This window comes from Synchiropus splendidus, chromosome 13 (assembly GCF_027744825.2).
Source record: "Synchiropus splendidus isolate RoL2022-P1 chromosome 13, RoL_Sspl_1.0, whole genome shotgun sequence".
Taxonomy (NCBI): Eukaryota; Metazoa; Chordata; class Actinopteri; order Syngnathiformes; family Callionymidae; genus Synchiropus; species Synchiropus splendidus.
Genome location: NC_071346.1, coordinates 12,666,144 through 12,688,219, shown reverse-complemented (window position 1 = coordinate 12,688,219; position 22,076 = coordinate 12,666,144). Strand labels below are relative to the sequence as shown.

The following is a 22,076-nucleotide window of genomic DNA, read 5'->3' as shown; positions in this document are numbered from 1 at the left end:
GTGTACATCGGTATACTCCTCCAAATACGACTCCAAGAAGACAACAACACATCTCACGATTCAAATTACACAGCATCGGATCCAGAATGCGAACAGCTTTGACTCCTTCACTGGTGAAAATGTCACACGGAATACACTGTCGGTTTATGTGACGTTGGCGTGGCGAGTTTTTTTTTTTTTTTTTTTTTTTTTTTTTAGAAGTATGCTACAGGACTTGTATTTGATTGGTGATGCTAAATAAACCCAAAGAAATACATTAGATTGAATCTACGTCTACTATACATCATTTATGCTGCTTGTAATTCCCATGTGATTTAGAAAATATCTATTCATCAAATATCTATTCTACTAATTATATTACAAGAATCCAGTCACGGGAAATATAAAAATATCAAATATCACCAGCAATGATAAGAAAACATGAACACCTGAACAAGCAGATATATTGCTATGGTCACCACCATTGTCCTTTGACATCAGCGAGCGTCGCCCCCTCTTGTGCTGACAAAAAAAACGGGGCAAGGGGAGCATGATTTTTTCGGATTCTGTGGCAGGGTGCTGAAGACGTGTTAGATAGCTGTGTCCCAAAATACGGTTTTCTGCGTGGGGTAAGGAGGAGGTCGGATCTTCTTGGCCCCGCTGTTCTTGCTCCAAGGTGGGAGCACGGCGGCGCTCTCCAGCTTGCACTGGCTCCTCTCCTGCTGTCGCTCTTCATGCTTGTCTGTCGGAGAAGGCCTCTCCTGGAATTTCTGCAGGTGGGGATGTTGTCTGGAGCATATCTCCATGCAGAGGGTGCGCTTCCTCTCAATCTGCTCCAACATGGTTGTGTCGCCGCACATCCAGGGCATCTGAGGCATCTGTGGATGGCAGATGTTGTTGTTAGAAGACCGTTCACAAGCATATTGCTTTCACTTGAAGAAGACTTTTTCGTGCCCTTGTTTTTGCGGTGACTAGAATAAACCACAAATAGTTAAAGTATAAAAACATTATATAAAACAAGTATATTCTATATAAAAAGTATACATTAACAATATTATTATTGTTATTTAATGTAATTTATTTTCCCATTTTCTGAGGTATTTCTTTCATACCATTTTTATTACATTTTACTTTGTATTTATTTAATTTAGTTTTTTGGTTTGGACTTCTCTATTTCCCCATTTCCATTCATTCCAGAAGTCAGTCAACATGACACACTTGTTTTGACTGATCAATTTTGACTTCAACTTTGAGTCAAGACACTGGGAGAAACTGTACTCCAGTCTCCAAGTAGTTTAGACGGTCTTACTGTGAGAATGTCAACTTCACAGAGACTCCTTAAAATAAGCAAGCAAGCAAGGAAATCCCTTTCAGAATAGACATTGCAATATTCCTCCAGATCAGGTCGACATATGTGGCATGCTCTTTGGCTTTAAGATATTGCACTTCAAATGCATTCAGGTTGGCTTACTGGAGATAAAGGGTCGAGGAAAAACAGCGTTAAAAAATAGTTTTTCTTCTTCATTCGGCGGACAAAACACCAAAACGACGTTCTTTTATTTTCCACTTGAATGTTGTAGTAGCAGCTCTCGGACTGCGGGTGGCGCTGTTGACAAGGCTTATTAGATAACTCTCCGAGTGCAGCCATGGACGACAGGTAAATAAAGAACGGTGCTTTTATTGATATTTTTTTTTTAATCTAAAAAATACATCTTTGTGCATTTTAGTGTATTGGTGAAGTGTGTGCTTTTACTTGTTTAGGGATGCTAGCTGCCTCAGCTAGCTTAATAGTGACGTTACCTTTTATGAAATCAAACAACTTAAACTTGACTTTTTTTCTAGACTTACTTTCGTCAATATTACACTTAATTTCCTTTTTCTGTTCACTACTGCCTTTAATCCTACTTGAAATATTTGCTCTTGGGTCTCAGTTTTTAATTTGTGGTTCACGCAAAACCGTAGGTTTTTATGTAAGCCACATCGTGTTTTGTTTCAATGTATCACTTTTGTATTTTCAATTCATCTTTAAAAGTGAAACACTTTGTTGGGTTGCATGTTTGAAATGTGTGAAAGATTTAAATTAAGTTTGGTTGTTTGATAGGTGGTTTACAGTGATCTTTTGCAATCAATAATTTAATTATTTTGCCACATTATAACACTTGATGAAACAACAGAGTGTCATGCTTTATTTTCTAGTTTATTTTGCAATTTATTCTAATATATACTCTTTTATATATTTGACTTGCCATTCTTACATGTGCATTTATTTCCCTATTCCTTAATACTGTCGATATTTATTGATTCATGTCTTGTCTCTAGTATATTTGCCTCAAAATATAAATAAAAATGAATTTAATATATTTATTTATCAGGATTATTCCCTCTATTTCTTCCCAAATACCTCTCCTTGTAATTGTATTGTTGTCAGTCTGAGTCAATAATTCATGTGCGTTTCAGTACCTGGCTGTGATGTGATTCTGTAGCTCTTCTTTGTGGTGTTCCCTTCGGGGACGGATTGGCTGGCATTGAAGGCGAGCGAACATACTTTGGTGCTGTTTTCAAATCTGCAGGAAGAAAAAGACACTAACAGTTCAAGGCAGAACTGCAACTGACTTCACTTTACACCGTGAAGTATGTTTTGACTTCAAACACTCACCACTTCCAGCTCCCACAGTCATCGGAGGACTGCCGGAAGATCTGTGGTGCGTAGGCGTTGTGGTAGAAGAATGGTGGCCTGACACTGTGCTTCCGTTTCTGTCATGCGTTTTTGATTGGTCTGTGCTGAAGCTTGGCTTCTTGTCTCGACGGGGCGTGCCGTCAGACCGGTATCCTCGCTCTTTATCACCTGCGTACTCCTTCGCGGTTGGGCTTCTGGTGTTTTTGACATCGTAGTGATGATTATCAGAGCCGTTAAGGCTTCGGTCTTTACTGTCTCTCCGGACTTCCAGACCTGTACGACTCAGGTCTTTACTATCCTGCCTGGGGAGCAGTGGAGGAGGGTGGTCCCCGCTGCTTCGATCTCTTCCGTCATGCTTGGACTCAGAGATAAATCCTCCCCTGTCCTTGCTGCTCCTGGATGTTTCTTGCCTGGGAATGATCTCTGGGGGTTGGTCTATCCTCCCGTTATGCCTGTGCTCGCTTTCATTCCTGGCTCTTTCTTTGCTGTCCTGCCTGGGCAGTAAGTCGGGGTGATGCTCTTTACTATCGTACCTAAATTCCACCCCAGCCCTCGCTCTGTCCTTGCTATCTTGCCGGGGGAGAAGCTCCGGAGGTCTGTCTCTGCTTTCATGTTTTGAGTCCAAGCCATTCCTGACTCTCTCTTTACTGTCCTGCCGAGGTATAAGTTCTGGCGGCTGCTCCAGAAGCCTCTCCCTGCTATCATGTCTGTTTTCTAAACCATTCCGGGACCTCTCTCTGCTCTCTTGTCTCGGCAACAGCTCCGGGGGTTGATCCAGAAGTCTGTCTTTGCTGTCTTGTTTCAGCAAAGGCTCCATACCGTGACCTGTTCTGTCCTTGCTATCTCTCCTCGGCATCAGCTCCCCGTTGCTAATCCCTCTGTCCTTAGAGTCTCTCCTTGCCAATGGGATGGGATCTGCTGAGCTCCTGTCCTTTGAATCCCGCCTCACAAGGATGGGTTCCACGCCGCCGCATCCCTGGTCCCTGCTTTCCTTCCGGAGAGACGGCCCTTCTATGTCACCCTTCTGTTCTTTGCTGTTACGCCTGTGAGAGAGTGACTCTGCAGTGCCGGATCGCTCCTTGTCTTTTTCTCTGTCCCTGCGGTGCGAGGACTCCTTGCTGTGCCGATCCTTTGACTCCCGCTTCGACTCCTTGCTGTGGCTGTGACTGTGGCGGTCTTTGCCTTCGCGCCTTGACTCACTGTGAGACTTGCTTTTGGCTTCAGCTGTAAAAATAAAACGACACCCATCAATAAATATTGGACAAAAATAGTGAACAACCATGTGTATAACTGATCTATTCTAAATGTACAGTACTTGGTTCAATGTGAAGTGGGAGATGTGCGTTACTCAAACTGTCCACTAGATGTCCTCCGCCTCTGCTATACTGGCATTCTCTTCTTTGGACGCTGAGCAGTTGTTGGAACACATGAATTATCTGCTGCTCAGTGCCATCGTGTCTGACCCGCGGCAAATCTTGGCTGTCATTTGACTGAGGCTAAGACACCGTCAATGGATCTCACTCACTCACTCCTTCCATGGCAAGCATGCAGAGACCGACTTACAGTGACTGTATGTGCCACTGACCTTCATGTTAACTTGCATTAATAATGACTGAACTATGAATGTATATTAAGCCTGAATTACACTGTGTCAGGATGTACAGTGGGATGTAACCTCAAGACCAGTTGGTGAGACCAAGTGGTGAAAAGGAATGGAGATAAATTGATATGGTTTATCACTTTTTGAGTGGTATAGTTCGGGGTTTTGTGGTACTAAATGAGCTTCTACCTCTTCTCACGTTGTAATTGCATCTATATTTTTTCCCAAGTTTTAAATTCCCTGCATAAAACAGGCAATTCCACCACACATTCACATCCTTTGACATTTTTCTGTTGGAGAAAATCTTCCTTATAGAGTCAAAGTGATCTTGTACATGGAAAAAGCATTAGGAGATCTATAGTATTTATCTGTCTATATGAGGCACCGTGTGGGCGTGTGTTTATTTTCGACCCAGTATTTCCCGTATACGTGGTTCAACATACAGGATCTCCCCTGTCAAGCCGCGCATGAGTCATACATGTTATTAGAATCCGTGCTCCTGTATGTGTGAACGAGCGTGAGCCGGTTGAGCAGCTACCCACTAGGTAAGTGGGTCAAGCTCGGCTGTTGCCGTTTCCGCCCGCTGAAAAAATCTTTCAGGTGCATGTATTAAGTATTTACCACGTGAGGTGTGAACATCTTACTACAACACTAATAAGCAGCAGCCGACCCAAGGGTGGGATAAAAGTGTGAAGTGCCATATGGGTCATGCATATTTCATTGAAAAGCCTTGTTATTAGAGGCTCTGTACAGAGCACGTATACAAATTGTTGACATAAGAACGTCTCACCGCTGGGATTTTGACAGAGATGCAAGATTCAGTTACCATTACAACTCACATCCAAGTCGGCCAATTCACTTCCAGCTTCTGCTCTTCCCGTCTGCTACAGCTATGCGATTGGCTTTGTCACTAGTGGAGTGCAGGCCGATTGGACAGAAAAAGGAGCGTGTGAATCTGTGATCAGGTGCGGGTATGAGCGCAGTGCTCATCAGGAGCTCATTGCTCAGTCTGACATGCCGCCGTGTTCTCATTGGCTGCGCAATCCAAAGGGAGGAAAACTGCAAATAAGAAACAAGGATTTCCTCTTCTTCTGCTGTTGCTATGTTGTAGTTGCTAAGAGGACTCGGATGCACTTTTGTAAATTAGCTTCAAAAGGCACTTGGATGGGATTTTCTTTTTTATTTCATATGCGTAAATGATCCCTCGGCATCATTACTATAGATATGAAATCTCCTTTTTTAAATCGTGAAAATGGAAGACCTTTATCAAAAGTAAACTTTATGTCTGGATTCCCATTATCATCTTATTTGTATTGAAGAAACTATAAGTTTATGTGTGCAACATTAAATCAACGTATGTTTTTATAAATCTAAATAACGTAGTGAGCACAAATCTAAATACAATGTGCTATGTAACGCAGTGACAAATCTGTATTTAAAACGGGATTGTTAATCCTGCTGGATTGAAAGTGAACCGTTAATGTGTGTTTAAACCCGACAATTTCACTTTCTATTGATTCTGGCTGGGCGCAGGGGCGCTCAGTATTTAAAGATGGTGTTTACATATTTAGAAATAATGCTGTCGGGTGGACTAATGCCACGAGAGGGTTTGACAGGACTGCTGTCTGCTCAGGCCTCTAATCTCCTCAGATTTAACGATAGGATCTGTATCAGACTTGGCTCCCCGGGTCCAGATTAAACCAGCACAAGGGTGTAGACGGAGACACCAACATGGGCACGCCGCTGTTGAAAGTGATTCATTTGGCGTATAGCCTCCTAATTTACTCGCCACTCTGCGCACTGATGCAAATAGAGCTGGGTTACGACTGATAAGGAAAGAAAGATACTTTGTTTGCATGGGCTTCTTTGTCTGTAGCAATTTGGAAAGCATTTCATTTGCAGTGTCCACTGAATACTGAACCGTTCTGTCCTCTAAGTTCTTTTACTCTGACTGTCCCCCAGTAATTTTGTACAAGTTAAACCCAACTGCTGTTATTTTGTATGAGCTACTTTCTTTGCTGACATTTTTTTGGACCTAAAACACATTACGCCAGATGAGTCAGATGCTTATAAATCTTAAAACCTACTGACTATAGGACAATGGATGCAGGGGATGTCTGCGTCACATTTAAATCTTGTGTGTACTTCTAGATAATTCCAGATGTGCCTCATAACAGATCGCTTGTTGATGCCTGAGGCTTTCAGTTGAGTCCAACATGTTAAATAACAGAAAAATACAATCACTCATGAAGGACCGACCCACATCCTCAAGTTCAACTGAAAACAGTCTGTTTTTGAACGTCACAAAATGGAGAGAAAACACCTTGCTTGCTAGCCTTGGACTCTGAAGTTCATTTGGACAATAGTCAATTTGAGACACCTTTAGAGTGAGTGTGTGTTGTAGGCTGTGATTTCAAACCTTTGACCAAACTGGTCTTAACAAAATTCAATTGCATCGGTGTGAAATAACTTACTCTCTCCAGGCTCTTTGGATTTCCGTCCACTGCTGTTTTTCTTCAACATGTTCCTGCCTGTTGTGAACAGATTGGTCAGTTCGTCCAGTGGACTGGTGGGTGTTCGTGAACGTCCAGTTGACACATTCTGCATTGACCCGTGTAGACGTCCCACACCGTCATGGGGTGGGGAACCTTTCCCGTGCGGTGTGGCAGAGGCACTCCGGGGTAGACCTCCAGGGAATGGCATCGAAGCATCGAATGGAGGTGTGCGCATAAGGCTCAACGGGGTGAGACAACGTCCCATGCTGACCGGCGACGGGCAAGCGGAGTGGCTGCGCTGATATGATGAGGATGAGGAAGATTTGTAGAGTGTGCAGGGTAAAGGGGGAGCTGAGGAGCGTCCGGAGACAGTTAGGGTCGGGGTGGCGGTGAGCTCCCTGCGGAGGTGTGCTGAACTCGGGGGCTCATTTGAAGAAGTGGGGGACTTGCTGTATGATTGGTTCTCCAGCATGGGAAGTTTGGTGACATCTAGAGGGGTGAGGGGTGACTCGTCTGAGTTGGGCGAGCACTGAGCAGGTGCTGGAGGGAAGACCAGCAGTGGAGGTCGGTGCGTGAGCAAATTTGGAAAAGGTGCCGGAATGTCGCAGAGAGGAATGTTTCGAGGCGTGGAGCAACGGCTCAGAGGTTCAGGGTCGTATGGTGCAGGAGTGGGGCACGCCGAGCGACATCCAACAGGGTCAGTCCGGTACTCCATGTCGTCGAGCGCTGGGTACTTCATCTCTTCATACACAGACTCTCCCGGCTCTTCGTCCTCACTCTTTAAAATTTCCCTGGAGCCGACGTCGATGCCGCCCATCTCTATGTAGACGGGCTCATCTTCACAGTCGTCCGTCGGGCTCTCGTCACTTTGCGGCGGAGAGGAGTTGCGTTCAAGGGGTGATGTGACGTGGTGAAGAGGTTTTGGTGGGCCTCCGTGGGTCTTGATGTAGGACTCATCGAAGGAAACACTGAGCTGTGTGTTGGGGTTCCTTTTGGGTTTGGGCGGCGGCACCCTCCTGCAGTCCTCGCTGCAATCTTGAGCTGAAAAAAATCAGTCACACAGTTATTTTAAAGGGTATATTGCATGTCTTGTAATATTTTGCTTTCTATATATTTGGTTCAAAACTAGAGGGATACATTTTGACTCATTGTTCACAACGTATAGGGCGAGAGATTATAGCCGACGCTATGGATTTTGTCTGACTTTTGGTCCGCTGTCATCAGTTTTCCCTTCCTCACACACAGGTGTGACAGGCGGTGTGGACAACTATCGATGAAGTTTTCACTCTATCCCAATGGCTGCTAGAAGATGGCGAGGGAGTCCATCTTCTCCTTGACTCAAAATGTCTGGCTATCCTTTTGATTTGGATTAGCTCCATTGCTCGAGGAAGTGAGGCAATCCTTGTGAACTGAAACAAATATAGTCATCAGCACATATAACTCTCATGGTCTCAATGTGGCTTAATGTGGCCATGTAGGTCAGATGTAGGTCACGGTGTTTTGCTGAGAGCAGTATCTTGAGTCAGAAATGTGGGAATAGTTGAGGCATATGCATGTTTGTAGGTCACATATACGGCAGTAGAGTATTGTATCTAGGTCACACACACACACAGTGTGGAGCTTCTTTCTGATAGTGGTGACGTAGCACTGCAGAGCGAATCTCTTTAGATGTGGTGCATTGACGTTGGTTTGCAGCCGTATACAGTGGAAGGGGGTATTATAATAAATTCCTGCTCTAATAACGGTTTACGTGTTCTCTGTGAATTTGTGGGTCAGGGAATCAGATGTGTTTTGTCCGTGTCCCGGTACGTGGTTGGTCGTAGTGAGGAGTTAAGCGACAGACCTCGTCTGAAATCTGCAGGCGGCAGGTTTTACACTTTTAATAATTCAGCCCACAGATGGCCCAGACGTACGCATCGACTTCCCGTAACTGTATGACTCACCAACATCCAGACATGCTTGCGTGCTCATTCACACACACCACCGTCCACGTCTCAGCACGTTGTTGTAGCAGAATTAGGACAAGCATATGCGCATTTCATGCCACGCAGTCAAATGAATTGAATCGGTATCGGTCTAAACGTTGACTATGACGCTTTTGTTATGATTTCACAACATTATTTCATGCACCTAGCTCAAGGAGGAATGGCCAAGGAGCTATCTGGTGGCTTGTCTAATAAAGTTGAATTTGTGCTGTGGTCCGTAACTCCTGGGAAATATATGTCTTATGAGGGGCTTGGATGATATTGAACAATGGCTGCTTTGCTGGATTTGGAAAGACAAGAAGAAGAAGTTTGTAGCCTTTGCTCTTTAGTGTCAAATGTGGAAGTAGTACACTGAAAACAGTGAATGCATTTACACCACATCACAACATACTTTTAGTGTCTACTTGGTGGTAAGTTTGTGAGCCAGTACCATGTTCTGCAAACACGTACAATACACTTTGTGAGAAGATGGAATCTACAGGCAAATCGCAACTGTTTGTGGACTTCAGCTCTGCTTTTTAACACGGTTCTTCCTGCTCTGCTTGAACACAAGCTTCGCCATCTCAACGTGCCTGACTGTCTCTGACACTCGGACCCTCAACATCGGGTCTCCACAGGGCTGTGTTCTCTCTCCATGCCTCTTCTACACCAACTGCTGCACCTCCAGCCACAAGTTTGTGAAGCTTGTCAAGTTTGCAGATGACACCACCATCATGGGGCTCATCTCAGATGGAGATGAGTCGGCTTACAGGAGGGAGGTGGAGCGGCTGGTGTCCTGGTGAAGCCACAACAACCTGGAGCTGGACACCCAGAAGACAGTGGAGATGATCATGGACTTCAGGAGAATCACAGCTCCTCCGTCCCCTCTCATGTTAGCTGGTTCGCCCATTCCTATTGTGGACTCCTCCTACTTCCTGGGAACCACCATCACCAAGGACCTCAAATGGGAGCTCGCCATCAGGTCCCTCATCAGGAAGGTCCAGCAGAGAATGTTCTTCTTGCGGCAGTTACGGAAACTACGACTGCCGACAAGTTGCTGCTGGAGTTCTACAGAGCCATCATCCAGTCCATCCTCACCTCCTCTATCACCGTCTGGTACAACAGCGCCACCTCCAGGGACACGAGCAGACTGCAGCACATCGTACGTTCTGCTGAGAAGGTGATGGGTTGCAGCCTGCCACCTCTTCAGGACCTGTATGTCTCCAGGACCCAGAGACGTGCAGGTCGGATCAGAGCCGATCTTTCTCACCCTGGACATGGACTGTTTGTTCCTCTTCCCTCTGGCAGGAGGCTGTGGCCAATTCAGACAAGAACCTCCCGTCACAGGAGCAGCTTCTTCCCCTGGACTTTGTGATCAGCCTTTGTTGTCTATATTTTACTTTTTTATTTTATTTTATTGTTGTTTTTGTTTATGACAGCACTTCAGTCCAAAGCACTTTCCTAGTTGCTGGGATGACCTTGGCAATAAAGCTGATTTTGGTTCTTCTTCTGATTCTGAACTGCGTCGTGCTTCCATTGTAGCTGGGAGGTGATCTGAATAGTCGTCATTAAGTTATGGAGCACAAAAGCTCCCGTGTGAGCATTTCTCTTCCATGAGACGCTGTTCTAAACAGCCATTTGCACATGTGAGGAGCATAAAAGCTCAACTTCCAACAACATGTGTAGGTGTGCTGTGAAACCTTCTTTCACAGTGCTTCTCCTGCATTGCAGAAGCAACGTGGGCCAAGTTCCATGCTCTGTCACTAATCCCAATTTAAGACTGCAGCACAATCCCAGCTTCCGTTACGTAATTCACATTGCCTTTTCTCACGTTTGTATGATAAATGTTTTTCTCAGTCAAACTTGAGAACGGTTGTACTTTTGTGGAAACATGAATTCTCTTACAACCCTTGGTGTGAATGCAGTTAGCTGAAAACAGTTGCACTGACTCAAAATTCCAATCCCAAGTGGCGTGTGCTGGGATTTCCTCGTTTTCTTTCTCTCATTCGTGTACTTTTATATTCAAGTTACTGCAGTGGGTGGGTTTCATTGTTATTTACTAGTTGTCATGGTCACGAGATTTAAAAAAAAGTCTGCATTGTTTTTTTTTTTTCTGTGCCTCTTCATTTGCAAGGCTCCACAGATTTGTGGTGCAGATCCGTTTCAGCACCACTGTTGCTTCCATCCAAACATCTTGTACACCTCATCTCTTCCCTCACTACTGCTCCCTCCCCCCTCTCCCCTTGCGTTGAATGTGTTTACCCGCAGCAGCCCCCCCCCCCTTCTCTTGGGGAGGCAGAATCTAGGTCAATCACTCCTCCTGAATGAATTCTACTCAGACAAGCTCCTCCCCTTCCCGCTACCGCACCAGCTACACCGCATGCAGCCCTCCTCTCATGCAGGGACACCCCCACAGTCGCGCTCCGATTGGCTGCGAGGCCTCAGACTCGACCATCTCCTCACTGCCATTGGCTGGTGCTGCTGACATGTGTTGTGATTGGCTGTGCTACAGGGGGTCTTGTTTCTGTGGGATGGTTGCCGTGGTGCCCAGGAAGATCTGTGCGCACGTAAAAAAAAAGAGCCCCACCAATCTGAGTCAGGCTCGGCGACTCCCTACACATCACGGCTGCAGCCATGCATGTGAGGCAAGCAGGAGTCAGAGTCCACATCTCCATAAACCATAGTTATCATGAACATCAACATACCTCTTCCCCCCCTCGTGGTCAGCTCACTGAAACTGATTTTCTTATCATAAACAATCTAGTTTTTTAATACTCCGAGGCTGTTCAGGGACGCAGCTCTCTGCTCAATTAAATTCAGTTATATTCATCAAAGGATGTATTCCGCTAAATTAATGGACTTTAATGATGCCCTCATTTCCTTCCATCTCCAAATAGGCATGCGATGTTTGTACCCTCAAACAGGCCGCGATCGCTGCAGGGGGGGGTGCCTTTATTTTGGCATCTCCTAATCTAGTCTAAAGAGTTTGGCCACAATTACTGTACATTACATGAACATTTCTTTCACAGTGTTTGAAGGTCTAATGAGTGTTAACATATGCAAAATTCCTCTTTTCCAGTTGTAAAAAAGAGGCTTGTGACCGACAAATTGTTGAGCTGTTTCAACAAGTGACCTGAGAATGAAGTGGCTTTTATGGGTTTTTTTCTATAGTACTATTTAAAAGTGATTTTCCACACTTAAATTACTTTGAAGGAATTCATTTTGTATGTGTTTTTCAGTGTGTACATTCTATGGTTGCAGTCTTGTTGGACGGATGATATTTTTGGATGCCTGCAGTCAGTAGTTGGGTCAGTTGACAGTGTTCATATATGGTCAGTTATCAACTGGAATCTATAATATAGTCAGGAAAATGAGTCAATATAATCTTATTTGTCACAGTGCCTCACGCCTCCTTACCATAAACGCTTTTCCATATTGAAAAAATGACATCTTGCTAATTTGACAACATCGTCGTACGTTGCTGAACCACGATATAAAACCCTTATTTTAGGCATGCAACTGTGTGGAGCCAAACAGCCAAACAGTTGGGGGTTTACTTTATAAAAATCATCTATAACTCTGTCCACTTTTGTCCTGGAACATGTTGTGTTTACATCCTCTAGTTTCTTCATCCTTTGTTGTTTTTATATTGGAATATGTGTCGTATTGAAGTATATATATATATATATATATATATATATATATATATATATATATATATATATATATATATATATATATATTTCATCATCATCAAGATATATATGCAAATCTAGATTCTTCGGCAGCGTTGTGTTTTTGGAGTTTGTTAAATTCCTTCGATGAGAAAGGGTCGAATCTAACGTCAGGACTGGACCAGCGGTGTGGCGTTCGGACTGAGCAGCAGTTGTCATGTCATTGTCGGAGCACCAGTGTTGAAGAGGGCACTGCAGAGGGAAGCTATTTATAGCCCAGCAGTCGGGTGTGAAGTGCCACCATCACTCACCATCACATCTCTCCCCTCGGCAGGTGGACACGGGACTGTGGTCCACCGCCTCAGACGACATGCTCAGCTTGGTGGCCGGGTCCCTCCTGGGCTTGGGTGGAGGTTGCTTCCTCGAGGTTGGACTTCCCACCTCCTCCTCTCCTCCCCCACTGTTCCCACCACCCACGGAGTGGAGGGACTGGGAGCGTACGGAGAAGCCCTGCCCACAAGCCAGAGCGTGCGGGTGCGGTATGGGCATGCGTTCCTGCGGGTCCGGCATGGTGATGGAACCCATACGTAGGTGCTTGCCTTCAATAGCTATGTCCTCACCCGTCCTGGAAACATTAAAAAAAAAACAACTTAATTTTTTCTTCAGCATCACAGACACTCACTTGCTAGTTTCACAGTTTCAAATAAATATATAACTCCACTGGCAGACGTTTCTTTGTGCGACAGATAGCAGAACAGTTGCTCATCAGAATTCATGCTTAATGAAGCACTGCTGCATTTGCACATCCCTCCAGACGTCAGAAAATATTTTGACAGCCACAGACGTGCAGTCAATGAGAGGCTGGCTTGGTGTGTGAAACCATGTGTGCGAGTGTGTTCAGTCCTTAAAAGATTTCTATTAGCAGCAGCAACAGACGTGTCCTAGAATGGGGCTAAAGTCATCGATTTGCATTTAACCCCTGACGGGGGCAGGGACGTGTAAGGTCATACACACACTGTGACAACACGGAAGTCAGCCCGTGCACGATCAATCTCTATAAATGGATGAATGGATTGTTAATGTCTGAAAGCAGGGGAGGAAAACGGGGCCAGCGAGTGTGTGTGTGTTAGATCTGTGACACTTCTCTGGAAAGTTTTTGACTTCCTAGTCCAGCAGGTCGTGTTTCTTGCGTGCCAGCTCCACACTTGCATGTCGACTTGCAAACTTACATATTCACAATGCATGTGAACACATGGGCTTCCATATGCATGCGTGTCAGAAGCGTGCGACTTTGCTGACAGTGACTCCCCCCTGGCCGGCTGCTGGGCAGAAGGTGGTGGGACTTGAGTTTGCCTAGCAACAGTTGGACCCAGCAACAATAACAAAGCACACGTGCAGCTTGTGAAAATGTGTGCAACAACCCACTCTGTGAGTCCACGTACGACTGTGGTTTGCTGGAAAGGGTGCGGTTTATTAGTGGTTAATATCATTGCGGAATCAAAATGATAACATCACGAGTGCATTACTACGGTTTTGTGTTACTGCTCAGTGGGGAGAATGGTGATGAGAGTGGTTTCAGATTTCAACAACTTGAGCTCCACAAAGTGGAATGAGGAAGAATGAGAAGAGACAAGCCGTTTTTTTTTTTTTTTATGTGGCTGACATGGACTGTGTGGGTGAGACTGGAATGGTGGTGACTTGGTTATTTATAGTGTGCTTGCCCAGTGATTGGCCAGAAGACAGACCATAGGTGGACCGGGACCACTTGGCTCCTGTTCTTCGTCTGAGCCAGCATAACAAACACACGCTATAGTCTGAGTTTTCCTTTGAATATATTTGGAGAATTTAATGAAGCAACTGGTCTTTTAAAATGTCATTTGCTTTACATTCATTTCTATATTATTTGTTCCTTTTGTTTATCGAGTATTTCTTACAACTGCTCAACATCCATTCGCTTCATAAAAAAAATAAAATCTCCTGTAAATATAAAATATTAAGTAAAAAGCACAAATGGGCTCACAATCTTCTAGGCAACTGTCTATGCTGCTGCTGTAATATATATTTTTTAAGAATGAACAAAAGCTTCATGCATGATGATAACTCAATAAAAAAAGTAAAAATTGAAAAAAAAACAAACATTTTCTTTAATTCAGAAATGTTGCTTGGTATTTATCCTGTAAAATACACAAATAGATAATTTATATATGTAGATGGTAAATGTACTCTTAATTAATATTATGAATTTGTTTGAATACCTGTTAAAAAACAACAATTCTGAGATTGTATCTATTTACTTTACTTTCAATCTGAGTTCAAAATAAAAGATGTATGAAGCATTAGAAGTAAAATATTGACATCCTGTAAGTGATGTTGTAGCTTATTTCAGGAAAAAAAACAAACCTTTTTTTTAAATTGGAAATGCTTTTAATTTATCAAGATTAAATCACTGAATGTTATTGCCTCAGCAACTTCAGGAACTGAAGCGCACAGACAGAGATTCAACCGCAGACAGGAAGACCCGCCTCACTCAAACCTGATTCACTGTTCCGATTGGCTGATGGCCTCCCCAGCTGTCACCAGGCAGAACACATCTTCTGCAATAGAGCTCCCACTTAATCTCCCTCTAAAAGCTTTTTTTTCTTTTCTTTCCCCTGACTCTTAAACACATTTGCTCCACGAATCTGTCTGCCTAACACAATCACACAGTCAATTTGTTCTTTCACGCCCTTTTCTCATCTTCCTCATATTTCCTGCTCCCACAAGTCCTTTCTCGCACTTGGATATTGCAATATGTATTTCCATAGAGCTGCCCACATGAGTCCTTCTGTTCACTGTCATCCACAAGCTGGAAAAAAGAAAAAAAAATGGGGGGGGGAAGGGGTCATCTCATTGACCTACTTACTTATGGACCTCATGAAAAATCAAGCTATTTTTCCGTCCATTCCTCTAGTGGCGGTATTAATATTTCAGCTTTGGCAAGAGCTCACATTTTGTGTCGGGAGAGCAGGACGGATGGAGGTCGCCACTTTCCGTGGACATGGTCCTATATTTGGAACCATCCCAAAGTAGCATTAATAAACAGTTGTCCTGTCAGCAGTTCCGCTTGGGGCAACTTGGACATGTGGAATCTTATGAAGTTTGACATTTGAGCTGTCGGTTTGATTCCTGCGAAGCCCAAATCATTGGTCTTCTCTTTCTTCAGTCGGCATCACAGTACTCATCCGACCACACCTTAACCCCTCATGTCCTTATTCACCACATCCACAAACCTCATTGGCCGCCTTCCTCTTCTCCTGTTCCCTCCATCTCTAACTTTCTTTCTGCAAGTGTCTCTCCTCTTTACATGTCAGAGTGTCCGCCCTCCCTCACTGTCTCTCCAACCTGCTTCACATCTCTGCCAGCTTTCACTCTTGCTGACACTGAAGCGTAGTTCTCGACTACTCTCACTCCGTATTATGTGGTGCCTATTTATGGCCACTATAAATCTATGATAGCTTGTTTATTGCAGACAACCGATTTGACTCTGAGCGCACACCAAGCATTGAGTTTTCCAGCAGTGTGTGCAAATGAGAACAAACGTAGTCACTTGTGTGACCATCTTTAATGAAGTGTGAGTGGAAGCTCTCAGATGAATGCATTTGTCAACACATACATTTCTTTGTATATTTAGAGCTCTGCATCCATCAAAGCTGGATTCAGAAAAAAAGTACGTTTTTGCTTGTGTTGCATCAAGAGTATACATAAGCTGCTTCCATAGATTTTTGAACCAACGTTTCACTCAAGGCGTTAAGATGCCCTGCAGTGCGTCTGACCACAGACTGCGGTCTGTCTGACTTAACAACTGCTTACTAGCGTCTGCGTGAGCAAAGGAGTTGGTGAAGCACAGTGGCTAGAATTCCATTTAATCACACGCGTGTCACATCTGCTCGCTATTCCAGAGCTCATCCCTCAAATCTTCATCCAGTAGTCACCGCTCCGAACAAGCTCGACAGAACGATGAGTAAGAGATTTCAGAGTGACCTCGACTTACCTCGGATAGCGCACTTCAATATTTCATATGTTTGTTTTAAACCAAATGCGTGTCTGTTACATCACAGAGCTAAGGCTGCCAGGCAACACATCTCGGGGTGTGATTCCCAGTCGGAGCAAATGAATAATGGAAATCATAAAAAAGGCTTTTGGGTGAATCTTGTGCTGGAATGCAAATGTTCACAACCTCTACTGTCACCCCAAGAAACCCCATAGTACCCTTGTGCTCTATCTCTTCTCTTCTTTGCCCTTTGGAATTACAAATATTCAAGATTCTTCCCGGCTTTTAGAACCTTTTACTTCGCCTTGTTCAATCTCAACAAAAGCCCAATGCGATGTCCTTATTTTACCACCCCAGCGTGGTACAACTGGTTTACCGTCTTTGCTCTTACTCTTACTTTCCCAAACATTTGTGTTTATTCTTTATAAAGTGCATTAAGCAAAAAAGGATGTCGATGTAGTATTTTTTAAAAGACAAAAGAAGCAGCTGATGCTGTAATGTGTGATTTATTTTGAGCTTCTCCCACTAGATTCATAAACCGCTGTGCAGTGTCTGGTTATTAAAGTCACAGCCTAATTTTACTGTAGTTGCTCAATGTTTGCGGGGAAAAAAACGGGGGGTTTGGAAACCGTTTCTCCTGTGGTGGCTTCAACTTATCGCAATGCTGATAAATCTAAATCCTGATGCGCATGCTAAGCCCATCCATTGTCTTCGTGTATTTTTTAATCTTCTGTGTCCCAAAAAAAAAAAAAAAAAAGGAGCAGCGGTGGCCTAAATCCAAGGACAAGTCCCAAAAAAAGACTGAAAGTGAAAATTTAATTATCCTCGATAGATCATGTGGTGTGCCAGTCTAAACTTCTCAAAAATATGGCATCCAGCCCCCGCTACAGGGACCTGCTGGCCACTTGTCCCAATTCCTTATAACCTCTTTCTGAAGTGAACTTGTCCACGTTATTTATATTTTTAGAACCAAATCCTCCAGGGGCTTTTCAAAGACGCCTCCGTTTTTATTCATAAAAAAAAATCCTCGCTGTCTGTCACCATGCTGATGAGATCTAAGGCTCTGCTTGCCGCTCTCTGCAACTCACCGTTTTATTGCTTCCTCTTGTTTTCTCTTCTTGTCGTTTTTCTCCAGCAGGAATAACTTGTTTTTCTCATTCCTGGCGTGGTCCAAGTTCTGAGTTACAAGGCCATTATAGGCTCGTAGCCCATTCTCCTCGACATACTGGAAAAAACGAAGCGTTTCCTCTTCTCGAGAGCTCTTCATTCTTCAGGTTGATCAACTGGGCAAAATAAGAGTGTTGGGTCAGTCCAAACTTTTACGTCAAACTCAATAATTCCTGATGTTATTACTAGTGATTTAGAAGTCTAGATCCATCTCACAAAAGAGCCCAAACCCTCCAAGACGATACTCTTGTCCGGCCAAACTCAAGTCTTGGAGTCTGACAAATGAATCCATTCCAAACAAACAGGCAGCGCCTCAACTTCCACAATTCCCTAAACAAAGCCGATAAACAAAGCTAAACACCACAGTGTGATGGTGATTGGTGTGGAACAATCTCATTAAACTATATAAGCAAATCCATTAAGTAGTGTTCTCATCACGCAAACCCCTTACCTGCCTCTTCTCATGCTTTGATCTGATTTAAAGGAAGGGTGTAAATAAGTGGCATTTATCACGAGTCGGTTTGTTAAAACTCAAACATGAAACTGTTACTGTCGCTAAAGTTTCTGGATGAGCTGTCTATTTAAAAATCTCAGCACTTCTACTTTCGATTCACTAAGGCTTATGACATATTCTTTAACCCTTGAATTGGATCCTTGAATTGACCCTTAAAACGTCTTCCCCAGCTTGTTCTTAACTCCAAAAGTCTTGGTGTGATGTTCAAGACATTAAAGTCCAATGAAAAGTCTTAAATTTTCTTTCTTTTTCACTGTCTCTGCTTATTGTTTGGCGAGAGTGTTGACCTTCACTCCTGAAAGTCCTTGGCTTGACCCATGATAGTCAGTTTCCTTGACTCTAGTCTTTTCACTTCTTGGTTTGGTCATTTCAAATCCTTGTTCACTCATTGGATCAATTTCTGCTGACGTCATCACCATACAGGTTTCAATATTGGCGAACGCACCCAGTCAATGATTGTTTTCCGACCTTCATTTGTCAAGGCCGACCTTCCGAGAGATAAAAACACGGATACACCAGCGCTGTTATGTTGCATGTTTGTGAAATTGTCTGCTTCTCCTGTGAAGCCCAGAGGCCTTGGAATGTTGATGTGGCAAGTGATTCTTGCATCATGTCCATGTCCACAAGAGTAAGCTTCCTGCCTTGGGCTTTGCGACTCGCCATTTTACACACATAAAAACACAAAATTCTCTCGGTCCTTTTTTGAATGGATTCAGACGTTATTTTGCAGCATGTAGGCACATTGTGGCTACCCCCGTGGGGAAGGTGAACTTCGCTTTGAGGGGCAAGGAACATTGAAAAAAAACCTCCTCTACTTTGTCATAGAAGTGCATTCAATTGGAATGGAATATAAACTGACAAATAATAGAAAAACTCACTTTTAAATCCCTTTTTTATGCTATTATTGTTGTGATTTTCGCAATAATGCCCTCTTCTTGTCTTTATACAACAAATAAAACCCTCTATTGTCATGTCGCTGCTCGCCTATTTACACTAAAATTACCATTGAAATATTAAAAATAAATGTGGAGGTCTACTAAAATGCAAAATTAATAGTCTAGCATTGCATATTGGTACAACTGAGCTAGGACCATTGAGAAGACTTGTCCACTGGCGTGCAGCATGAGCCATGCTTCTTAAGGGAGCGTGGATTTGCATGATAGAAATCGGTGATTTGTAGATTCAATGTCGACTATGTTAATAAGAAGCATACACGCATTCAATCCCTTAAATAACAAGACGATTGTGCCACCTCCGATTCACTGTGGACCGGGCAGTTAATGTGCGCACGAATGTACAGTCCAAGAAGTAGTAATGGGGGTGAAAAAAAGAGCCGGCATTGTTGTGCAACTACCCATTGTGAATTTTGGAGAGGGCAGTCGTAGACGAGAAGGAAGACCGCTCTTGCTTTTATGTAGGTCAGTGTTTTCAGATCAGCCTAAGACTCACGCTTGTTTATGTGCAACGCACTGGGTGTAATTGTGCATATGGAGGGGGAAGGGAGGGGGTCTGCTATAGCCGTCTGTATGTACGTTGGAGTGTGTGTGTATTTGGGCAAGGGCACGTCGCATTGCATGGTCTGTGTGGGAGGGGGCGCTTGGAGGGCAGCCAGAGAGAGATTGAAGGGCCAGCGAAGAGGCCGGTCATTGTCTGGACATCCCATGTGCTGGTCTGCGAGCAGGTCCGCGCGGGGTCCAAGGTTAATGGGTTTATCTGCTGTTTCTGATTTATTATTTATTTTGCAAAAGGCTGATAGGAACTCGGAGACGGAGTTCAAATGAGGCAAAGCGCCCGGCTGCTGCAGGGATTTCTTTGCCGTTCTTACAGAGCGTACCGGAATGAATGTTTCGATTTTAATGCCAATGAGGCGCCTCCGTGCGATGTGTGAATATTGCGGCAATAGCAAGGTGCAGTTCAGTGTTGGAGCTGAATTAAGCCTGTCTGCCTAATCCCTGTAAGCCTGCGGCAGCACTCTGCACTGGCATCAGCTTGTTTATCACACTGTTTTGTCGGCTGTCACTGTGGATTGTCCTCCCGAAACTCATCAACGTGAAATACTGCTCCTCCACAGAACGCAAGTCATTTCCCCATCCTGTTCAATCTCAAATAAATTTCCGTCGCCGATCCCTGCTTTACAATGCGCCTTCTTCTCCTTCCCTTGTTTACTGCCTCAGTGCCCTTTAGCTGCAACAGTTGGGTCACAGATGTGCAATTGGCCTTAAAAGTAAATCAAGATGACACACTGTTTCTGTTTCCAGGCAACGCTGTCTTGGGAGAGGGGCAGCGTGGACATTCTCCTGTCACAAAGTCAGGAAGATTGCAAGGCCACCGCTCAGATCGGTGGGCGCTCACATGCAGACACACACTGCAGTATGACACGCCGGGTAGCTGCAAAATACATGAGCGCCTGTTGTGCAAGCTGCTTGCATTCATTTGCTTTCTGTATAAATAAGTGGGTCAAAGTCAGTAAATGAGGAAACTGCGAGTGGGTTTGTGGGTCACGGTTCTGATCTTGAGGAGGCATACTTACAATAGTGCTGTGTCCCTGCCAATGTGTCTTCGGTCTTCTCCTGACGGCTCCCGCTTGTGAACTCTGACCTTTGCTGGAGCACCGGTTCACTTTTCCGCATAAATCCCCAGACACCTTCATCCATGGTAAAGATTAGCATGCTAGAAATCAGAGCACCTGTGACCCGGGATTAGGCTGTTCGAAACCGGTGCCATTGAATGCCCAGTTCGGTTCTCCCTGGGGATGCAAGTCCCTCCGATCTTGAATCTTCCGAGCTCCCGCTTCCACTTCCTGCGCCACGCATCAGCTCATTTTAGAAGTGGAAATTCTGAGCAGAAGGCAACGCCACCGAAGTCAGACTTGAATCGACACTTCAGCGTGCAGTCTCCTCCATCACTCCACCCGTTGAATATTTCCTCCAAAACAAGTCCAAAATGCGTGCAAGGGTTCCTCATCCACAGTGTGTTCGGTGAATCATTCCGTGCCGACTCTTTCTCTGTCCTGCTCGTCCACGCCGGTCTGTACAGTCACTCGGCGCTTAAGCAGATGACACCGGGCTTCCCAACTACAGATCACAGCAAGAACACGCCCACTGCTTACTGTAGCCACCTTCCACTACAACGTCAGCTCCTCTCATCTTCCACTCCTTAGCCTGACACTACTTCCCCGCCATGAGATTTTTAAGTACCTCGTCCATCTCCCTGCAGTGTGTGCTTTTATCCCTCCTGAGTGTCTCGTCTGCTTTTCCTGCCGCTGCCGCTTCACTGTATCTGAAGGATGTTTTTCCCCTTCCAGCACCATGGAGAGCTCTCTCTGTCAGCGAAGGGAAGGAGGGGGGGAGGCGGTGGGCACACGCGGAGACGGCTGAGTGGAGAGATGGGGGTCTAAGTAGGAGGAGTCAATGGGTTGCCAGGGTGTGACCTCATTAGACTCAGCCTCCTCTTCGCCTGGCAACCACCAACCCCCCCCTACCCTCACGCCTCGATATCCCCCCTTCCCCACCCTCCCTTCTCCCTCAGAGCACGTAAACAAGTCCACGACACAAAAATACTTGGTGTTGCTCTACTGTGCATTTTAGCAAAAAAAAAAAAAGCTACAAAGAGAATCAAATGGGCATAAAGCACCAAATATTGTGTGCATGTGTGCGCACATAATGATCAAAGCATGTTGCCTCCTGAAAAAAAAAAAAAATGGTATTCCCCCTGTGGCAGGGAATGTTTACCAGATGAAAACAGAGTTGAACCAGAGTCTGTCACTGGGAATCTGCCGCCACTTTGCACTGCAGTTTCACAGCAGGGGGATAGAATCTAGCAATGCCGGTTTGTTTACCTGACTGCAGAAAGGTGAACAGTCTGACTTGGTGTCAGTGGAGGTGGGGGGGTCGGGGGCTGGTTTTTGCACTGTTGGATTAACACAGTCGCCACAAAAGGATTAGAGCCGAGATCTGTTGTTTTCATCAACCATTCC

The 22,076-nt window shown here is 44.6% G+C and overlaps 1 protein-coding gene across 2 annotated transcripts; it reads right to left on the bottom strand.

The window, feature by feature from the left end:
* Positions 1–116: 116 nt before the first annotated feature.
* Positions 117–21,429, bottom strand: nyap2b (neuronal tyrosine-phosphorylated phosphoinositide-3-kinase adaptor 2b). Of its 2 annotated transcripts, XM_053883801.1 has the most exons (7): positions 20,631–21,429; positions 17,508–17,702; positions 12,701–13,014; positions 6,731–7,792; positions 2,636–3,880; positions 2,440–2,543; positions 117–857 (listed from the first exon to the last, which is right to left on the bottom strand). In XM_053883801.1, the coding sequence occupies exons 2-7, from the start codon at positions 17,684–17,686 to the stop codon at positions 570–572; spliced, it is 3,192 nt and encodes a 1,063-aa protein (XP_053739776.1). In that variant the 5' UTR covers positions 17,687–17,702; positions 20,631–21,429; the 3' UTR covers positions 117–569. The 2 variants fall into 2 exon arrangements, with proteins under 2 accessions (XP_053739776.1, XP_053739778.1); XM_053883803.1 differs by lacking the exon at positions 17,508–17,702.
* Positions 21,430–22,076: the final 647 nt, after the last annotated feature.

Bases quoted from the DNA above. Each gene is read 5' to 3' on its own strand.
- nyap2b (XM_053883801.1), bottom strand. From the start codon at position 17,686: ATGAAGAGCTCTCGAGAAGAGGAAACGCTTCGTTTTTTCCAGTATGTC. The intron at 3,881-6,730 runs GTAAGTTATTTC...TTATTTTTACAG, and splicing joins ATCCAAAGAGCCTGGAGAGA to CTGAAGCCAAAAGCAAGTCT. The intron at 2,544-2,635 runs GTGAGTGTTTGA...TTCTTCCTGCAG, and splicing joins GACTGTGGGAGCTGGAAGTG to ATTTGAAAACAGCACCAAAG.